The sequence below is a fragment of the Orycteropus afer genome, unplaced genomic scaffold (assembly GCF_000298275.1).
Source record: "Orycteropus afer afer isolate SDZICR_OR568_19922 unplaced genomic scaffold, OryAfe1.0 scaffold00061, whole genome shotgun sequence".
Lineage (NCBI taxonomy): Eukaryota > Metazoa > Chordata > Mammalia > Tubulidentata > Orycteropodidae > Orycteropus > Orycteropus afer.
Genome location: NW_006921648.1, coordinates 1,859,635 through 1,868,142, shown reverse-complemented (window position 1 = coordinate 1,868,142; position 8,508 = coordinate 1,859,635). Strand labels below are relative to the sequence as shown.

General features: G+C 45.7%; 2 protein-coding genes across 2 annotated transcripts; both read right to left on the bottom strand.

Moving 5' to 3' along the window:
• Nucleotides 1-742: 742 nt before the first annotated feature.
• Nucleotides 743-1,684, bottom strand: LOC103195979 (olfactory receptor 1F1-like). The gene has a single exon (XM_007939637.2). It carries the CDS (start codon nt 1,682-1,684, stop codon nt 743-745), a length of 942 nt encoding a protein of 313 aa, XP_007937828.2.
• Nucleotides 1,685-4,877: 3,193 nt separating this feature from the next.
• On the bottom strand, nt 4,878-5,813 carry LOC103195922 (olfactory receptor 1F1-like). Its single transcript, XM_007939564.1, has one exon. The coding sequence runs from the start codon at nt 5,811-5,813 to the stop codon at nt 4,878-4,880; it is 936 nt and encodes a 311-aa protein (XP_007937755.1).
• Nucleotides 5,814-8,508: the final 2,695 nt, after the last annotated feature.

The window sequence follows — 8,508 nt, the reverse complement described above, 5'->3', positions numbered from 1 at the left end:
TACTGGGCACTGGACATCAGGGTGCATGAAAACCTTCCCAGGTGATTCTAATGTTCAAAAATACTTTAATTTGTGTCTGTCCTAACAGAACACCTAAAAAGGCAAATGTTGGGTGTGAAATAATTCAAAAGGTAGTAATCCAAAAGAAAGGCCTTGGATACACTTCAGGCCTGGAATAAAACTCACTCCCAGGGGCTGGCTCTTAGCTCAAGAGCAAATAAGGTGTACACGCAGACCTTTCAACCCAGGGTGACACACCCACATACTCTATGGAAGTGCATCCCTTGGAGCAATTGACCATGGGGCAACAGAGGGCAACATTCACACGGAGGAAATGCAGGACACACAGGAGGGCATAACTATGTGGGGCACGGGTGGTGGTTACTGGGCAGGGAGGGGAGGAGAGTGAGTTAGGGTTGGGGATGGTAACTGGGGACAGAAACCAAATGTACATGAAGTGTTGAATGTAAAACAAACTCTGCTCTATATACTTGCACCTAAAACACAATTTTAAAATAAGAGAGTCTGAGAGAGAGAAAAGAAAGAGAAATCTCCTCACGTGGCACACATAGCAAGGTTACAGGTCAATCCCAGTCTACTGCTATATAAGAAACTATAGCCTTCGGTGTGCCCCTTTCACTACATTTGTTTCTAGACTGGCTTCGACTGAACAACTGTTACCTTATACCAATTGGTGACAAAGACCTTTGCTTCAGAATGAGATTCAGCTTTAATGCCTTCATCAGATAGGAAACCTCTTTCTGCCGATCAGTGTTCGTAGAGCCCCTTTCAAGTCCTTGTTCCTGAGGCTGTAGATGAACGGGTTCATCATGGGGGTCACCACTGTGTATAACACAGTAGCTGCGGTGTCTGTCTCAGCTGAGTGGGTGGATGAAGGTTTGAAATACACAGCAATGATGGTGCCGTAGAAGAGGGAAACCACAGCCAGGTGGGAGCCACAGGTGGAGAAGGCCTTCCATTTCCCCTTTGTGGTTGGGACTCTCAGGACTGCACAAGCAATAAAGATGTAGGAGATGAGGATGCAGATGAATGGTGCGATCATTAACAGCCCTGCTACAAGAAGAATCAGCATGTCATTGATGTACGTGTCAGAGCAGGAGAGTTTCAGGAGAGGAAGCACATCACAGAAGAAGTGGGCGATCATATTGTCTGCACAGAACGAGAGTCGAGTCATCAGCAGGGTGTGCAACAGAACATTCAGGTTGGCAATGACCCAGGACCCAGTGACCAGCAACACACAGAGCTGAGGGGTCATCTTTGTTGTGTAGTGTAAGGGGTGACACACAGCCACAAAGTGGTCATAGGACATCACGGCCAGGAGGAAATTGTCCATGTAGGCAAACACAATGACAAAATAAAGCTGAGTCAGACATGCTGAGAAGGAGATGGCCTGACTCCCAACTACATGGTTTTGCAGCATCTTGAGGACAATGGTGGAGGAGAAGGAGATGTCCATGAAAGACAGGTTGCTGAGGAAGAAGTACATGGGGATGTGCAGGCGGGAGTCTGTGCTGATGGCCAGGAGGATGAGCACGTTGCCCAGGACTGTGGCCAGGTACATGCTCAGGAAGAGCACGAAGAGGAGCTGCTGCTGGGGCTGCCTGGAGAGCCCCAGCAGGAGGAACTCGGAGACGCTCGACTGGTTTGCCCCCCTCATGGGCATGGAGCCAGGTGAATGCACTACAGCAACATCAGAAACCTAGACACAGAGGCTTGAAATGGGGCAAATCAAGTTGCAGGTTGAGCCATGCTTGCAACCCAGTTAATAGTGTTGCTAGAATAGAATCCACCAGTCCCAACTATACACCCAGCTTGCAACCCTCAGTCCTGGTGCTGCTCCTACTGTAATTACTGACTCTTATTTTGCATGGTGAACATTGAAAAACACACAGGCCTATACACAGACCAACTCTATTTCTGTACTTACATTTCCCAGTTTGCACCCCAAGTCCTTCATCACGCCTTCAGAGACAAGAGAAACAGCTGATCATGCCTGGGTTTATCACAGGTTCGAGCTGATGGATGCAGGCCTCCTACTCTACTGCTCCTGGATCTGGAAGAACATCATGTCTTCATGGACAAAAATGTCTCCTCTGCTGTAACCATACCTGGGGAGGTTGATTCTGAGCTGTGTGAGTGTTCTTCACCTCTGCATAATGGGCCAGTGCTTCTCTTTATTGTGGGTGTTGGAAATTTTGGGGAATATAGGCAGGTCCTGAGCAACTGAGTAGCAGATGTTTAAGGTCATGGTCCTCTGCGTAGGAAAGGTATTTGAGGGATCACAGAGGATGCATTTACTGAGTGGGTTTAAAACACGCCCTACAGTCATTGCCTATGGCTTCATTAACAAAGAAAACCCTACTATCCAATGGGATTACAGCCACAAATAGAGTGATAGGATTTACAACACACTTTTGGGGGACACAGTTCAATCCATAACAGCTATATCTTGTGTGTAAGGGGTTATCTGATTGATGCCAAGTTCACCTAAAAATATCCCAGAGACCAAATGCAACCTCAAAATGAGAAGGGTAACTCTGATCTGGGCATTCCAAAACCTGGGTGTTCGTGGGAAGGCTCATTTGGCACAGTAAGACTGGAAGCCGCCTACGGCTCAGAGTTTGGCTTTAATGGAGGACAAAACGAATGTGAGCAGACAGCTGTGACCTGGGAGCTAAGCTTGTGCCCAAGTGGCCCACAAACAGACGTGGGGCATGGATGGCATTGCTGCAGCAGACAGCCTGCAGGTAGTCAAACAAGACCAAGGGTCAACAGCCACACTAGGTGCCAACAACCCACGCAATGATGCCAGCAACCGTCAGTACTCCCTCTCTCCACCAAGGCAGGGCTGGCTGACTTCTTTGGACTCCAAGAGGAGGGAGCTGGATTCCCCCCAGCAATGGCAGATGGGATCGGGGGAATAATTTGAAAAATGAAGGAAAGATTGTCTTCATTTTTCTTTTCTTTTTTTAAAACAAGCAAAACTTTTTTTATTGTGATTTGGGTGCCAGTCCCCAGAGCCAATTGGTTTTCCATTCAAGAATTCATAGTATTTTGTCTGTCACACATTGCAATCTCCCCAATGCAACGGCTCTCTTCCCACTTCCTCCTGTGTTCACCGGTTCCCTTCCTTCTTCTCTCCTATTCCTTCCTGCCTTCGGAGCTTTAGCCCTGGGCGCATGCTGCCCTTTGGATCTCATCTGCTTGATTGTCTGAGTATGAACCTCCCTGGTGTTATTGTTCATATTATAATGATGTCTCTCTGATTGGCTGAAAGTTGAGTCATGGAGGTAAACTCAGCCTTTGTCTAAATGACTTTCATTTTTAATCCAGGCTGGAAAAGTAGAATGCACAGTTGACCTAAGGCAGCTGTCAGGGATGCAGACGGAGAGTTATGCACGTCATTTACAGTAGAGACACTTGATGCTGTTCCGACTTGGAGGGAGGCCGTGTTACATTACATCCATGCAATGCATACTATGCAGCCATTAAAATTGCATTTCTAAGACCTTTACTAACATGGGAAGAAAGAGCTAGAAAAATCAGGATACTAAATGATATGACTAGATTGCAGCCAACTTAGGTGAAACTAGTTTCATAAATGTTTGGTGATAGTTATCTTAAATGACAAGGTTACAGATTACTTTAATCTTATTCTTTATGAATTTTTGATCTTTCAAAATGTGTCGGTATTACCGTTGGAATAGCAAAATGGTATATTTTTAAAACTTCTACTGAAAGGTAAAGCAATCTTAATTCTTCTGTTCTTTCTTTGCTTTCTGATTTCTTCCCTGAATTAATTGTTGCCTTTGGTCCAGGAGCAGTGCCAGCCATTAGATACAAGGTGAATGCTATGTGCATTTGGATCTAGAGCATTTTCTAATCTGTGCAGAGCCTTGTGGAAGGGGGAGGAGGTGACAGGCAAATAATTATAGTACTATGTACAAGCAACCCAACGAAAAATAGAATTGTTAGTCCCAGAGGAGGGAGTCAGGAAGGCTTCCTGGAGGAGGAGGTGACCTTTGACTTGATTCTTGAAGGTATACAGTGGAGACGGTGTTGCTAGCCTGAGAAAAAAGGCTAGCAACACCTTCTCCACTCTATACCTTCAAAGGGAGTTGGTCAGAGCAGAAAGAATAGAAAATAGTGATTTATTTCTCTGATTTTAAAGACTTGACTCCACTGGACCCGCCCCCAAAGTCAGGCAGCCAAGCCAAAGGATCATGGATGGTGTCCCTGATTCTGTTCTTCCTGGTGCACGGTGGTGTAATGCACACCAGGACCTCCGCTTCCATTGAAATGTCTGTTCCCACTTGAGTCCTCAGATTTTGCCTGTCTGAGTCTCAAAAGCAATTTGTGAGAGTTTGTGAGACCCAGGCTTTGTGAGTGACCCTCAGGAGGATGAGGTTGAACAGTGGTTCTCAAGCTGACTGCACATTAGGATCACCTGAGAATTTTCTTAGACTATCAGGGTCACACACACACACACCTAGAGATTCTCATTTATTTGGTCAGTACTGGGGACTGGACTGCAGGGTATTTGAAAACCTTCCCAGGTGATTCTAATACTCAAAAATACTTCACTGTGTGTCTATCCAAACAGAACACCTCAAAATGAAAATGTTGGATGTAAAACAATTCCAAAGGTAGCAATCACAAAAAAGGCTCCTAACCTGCACACACAGCAAGGTCACAGGTCAGTCCCAGCCTACTGATAAGTAAGTGACGATAGCCTTCTGTGGGCCCCTAGCACCATGTTTGTTTCCACACTGGCTTTGACAAAACAATGGTTATCTTATGCTCAATGGGTGAAACAGACCTTGTCGTGGGTGTGATAATCAGCTTTGATGCTTTCATCAGGTAGGAAACCTCTTTCTGCCAATCATTGTTCGTAGAGCCCCTTTCAAGTCCTTGTTCCTGAGGCTGTAGATGAATGGGTTCAGCATGGGGGTCACCACTGTGTACATCACAGTAGCTGCGGTGTCTGTCTCAGCTGAGTGGGAGGATAAAGGGTTGAAAAACACAGCAATGATGGTTCCATAGTAGAGGGAAACCACAGCCAGGTGGGAGCCACAGGTGGAGAAGGCCTTCCATTTTCCCTTTGTGGATGGCACTCTCAGGACTGCACAAGTGATGCAAATGTAGGAAATCAGAGTACAAACAAATGGGGTGATCGTGATCAGGGCCCCCTCAGTGAGAATCACGATGTCATTGATGTACGTGTCAGAGCAGGAGAGTTTTAGGAGAGGAAGCACGTCACAGAAGAAGTGGGCAATCGTGTTGTCTGCACAGAACGAGAGTCGAGCCATCAGCAGGGTGTGCAACAGAACATTGAGGTTGGCAATGACCCAGGACCCAGCGACCAGCAGCACACAGAGCTGAGGGGTCATCTTTGTTGTGTAGTGTAATGGGTGGCACACAGCCACAAAGCGGTCATAGGCCATCACAGCCAGGAGGAAATTGTCCATGTCCACGAACATGAAAAGAAAATACATCTGTGTGAGACACCCAGAATAGGAGATGGTCTGACGCCTGAGTATGTGATTGGTCAGCATCTTGGGGACAGTGGTGGAGGAGAAGCTGATGTCCACAAAGGACAGGTTGCCGAGGAAGAAGTACATGGGGGTGTGCAGGCGGGAGTCTGTGCTGATGGCCAGAAGGATGAGCACGTTGCCCAGGACCGTGGCCAGGTACATGCTCAGGAAGAGCACGAAGAGGAGCTGCTGCTGGGGCTGCCTGGAGAGCCCCAGGAGGAGGAACTCAGAGACGCTTGACTGGTTTGCCCCTCTCATGGCCGTGGAGCCAGGTTAATGTACTACAGCAACATCAGAAACCTAGACACAGAGGCTTGAAATGGGGCAAATCAAATCGCAGGTCAAGCCATGCTTGCAACCCAGTCAATAGTGTCGCTAGAGTAATATCAGCCAGTGCCAACTATACACCCAGCTTGCAACCCTCAGTCCTGGTGCTGCTCCTACTGTAATCACTGGCTCTTATTTTGCACGGTGAACATTGAAAAACACACAGGCCTATACATAGACCAACTCTATTTCTGTGCTTACGTTTCCCAGTTTGCACCCCAAGTGCTTCATCACGCCTTCAGAGACAAGAGAAACAGCTGATTATCCCTGGGTTTATCACAAGTTCAAGCTGATGGATGCAGACCTCCTACTCTACTGTTCCTGGATCTGGAAGAACGTCTTGTCTTCATGGACAAAAATGTCTCCTCTGCTGTAACCATACCTGGAGAGGTTGATTCTGTAGCTGTGTGTTCTTCACCTCCACATAATGGGCCAGTCCTTGTTTATTGTGGGTGTTGGAAATGTAGGTAATATAGGCAGGTCCTGAGCAGGTGAGCAGCAGGTGTTCAGCATGATAGTCCTCTGGGTAGGAAAGGTGTTGGAGGAATCACAGAGGAAGCATTTACTGGAGCCTCCATAGCCACTGGGACAAGACTCCCTGAGAGCCTCATTAGAGACAAGAAGACAGTAATTGTCCCACCCATCTTTTGGCCCCTTTGGACCAAACAATGATGACAAAGATTAGCTAAGATTTACATGTAATTTTTGGGTCAAAGCTTGAAGATTTTAGATATAGAACCATCTTGGTGGAGACAAATCTCAGGAAAAATTTCTTAGCTCTTCTAGTTTTGTTTCCAGGGATGTGGAAATTCAGTTATTAAGTCATTTTTCTTCACTAGAAGGTGGCATGCCATTGGCTCGTTAGTGCTGCTTGAGAAGCCTACTAGACCTCTTTGAAGTGCTGAAGAGCAAAGATATCTCCTTGAGGACTAAGGTGAGCCTGACACAAGCCATGGTATTTTCAATAGCCTCATATGCATGTCAGAGCTGGACAATGAATAAGGAAGACTGAAGACGAATTGATGCTTTTGAGTTGTGCTGGTGAAGAATGCTGAAAGTACCATAGACTGCGAAAAGAACTTACAAATCTGTCCTGGAAGAAGTACAGCCATTCTGCTCCTTACAACTGGACCCGTTAGCAGCATCATGAGAAATGGGGAAAAGATTGACATTGTCAAGGATTTCATTTTACTTGGATCCACAGTCAACGCTCATGAAAGCACCAGTCAGGAAATCAAATAACATACTGCATTGGGAAAATCTGTTGCAAAATACCTCCTTAGAGGACTACAAAGCAAAAACATCACTTTGAGGACCCAGGTGGATCTGACCCAAGCCATAGTATTTTCATTCATCTGATATGCACGCAAAACCTGGACATGAATCAGGAAGACCAATGAAAATTGATGCCTTGCAATCATGGTGAAGAATATTCAGTATACCATGAAGTGCTGAAAGCATGACCAAATTGGTCTTGGAGAAGTACAGCCAGAATACTCCTCAGAATCAAGGATGGGAAGACTTTGTCTCATTTATTTTGGTCATGTTGTCAAGAAGTGCAGCATTCTGCTACTTGGAAACGAGAATGGCCAGACTTTGTCTCACATACTTTGGTCATGTTGTCAGAAGGGACTATTCTCTGGAGAAGGATGTCACGCTTGATAAGGTGGAGGGTAGATGAAAGAGGGGAAGGCCCTCAATGCAATGGATTGACACAGTGGCTGCGTCAGTGGGCTCAAGTATAGCAGGGATCGTGGAGCTGGTGTGGGACCTGGGGGTATTTCATTCTGCTGTGCAGAGGGTTGCTATGACTAGGAGAGGACTCAACAGCCCTTAACAACAACACCAGAAACCTTCAGGGTGGACAACTTGAAGAAATTATTATTCAGGCTGAAAAATGAACTAAGTCTGGTGAGAAAAGTGATACAATGGAAACCAAGGGAGCCATTAGTGTAAGAACTTCCTACTAACCAGTGGAAAAGGCCACTATAATCATGGTTCAATGACCTCACTGTGTTAATGGGGGAAAGTGATGTAATTAAATGCTATATTATTAAAGTGTTTCTATGTTATTGATATCTTTTGGGAAAAAATACGGTTTTTCTTCTCACGTCCTATATTCAGAACTGGGGTTATTCCTGTGTTTGCTTTGTACCCCTTGCTTTCTCATGTGTGGTCATCTTTTGAGATGATTAGTGATACCTGTCTTCTCCATTTTGCAGACGGGAATGTTGGGATAACATTACAAATCTGGACTTAGTCCACACAATCATTTGGGATAAAGCGTAGTCTGATGGGGCATTGTCCCAGGGAGAGCCCAACGAGCTGTGATGGATGACTCTATACTCCCTTGTAAATGAAGAAGAATGTGGCATCAGGATGGGAGGAAGTCTCATTAGCACTCTGTGATATGCAGATGACATAACATTGCCTACTGAAAGTGAAGAGGACTTGAAGCTCTCACTGATGAAGAACAAATACTATAGACTCATGTAGAGATCATACCTGAACATAAAGAAAACAAAAGTCTTTACAACTGGACCCGTAAGCAACATCATGAGAAATGGGGAAAAGATTGACATTGTCAAGCATTTCATTTTACTTGGATCCACAGTCAATGCTCATG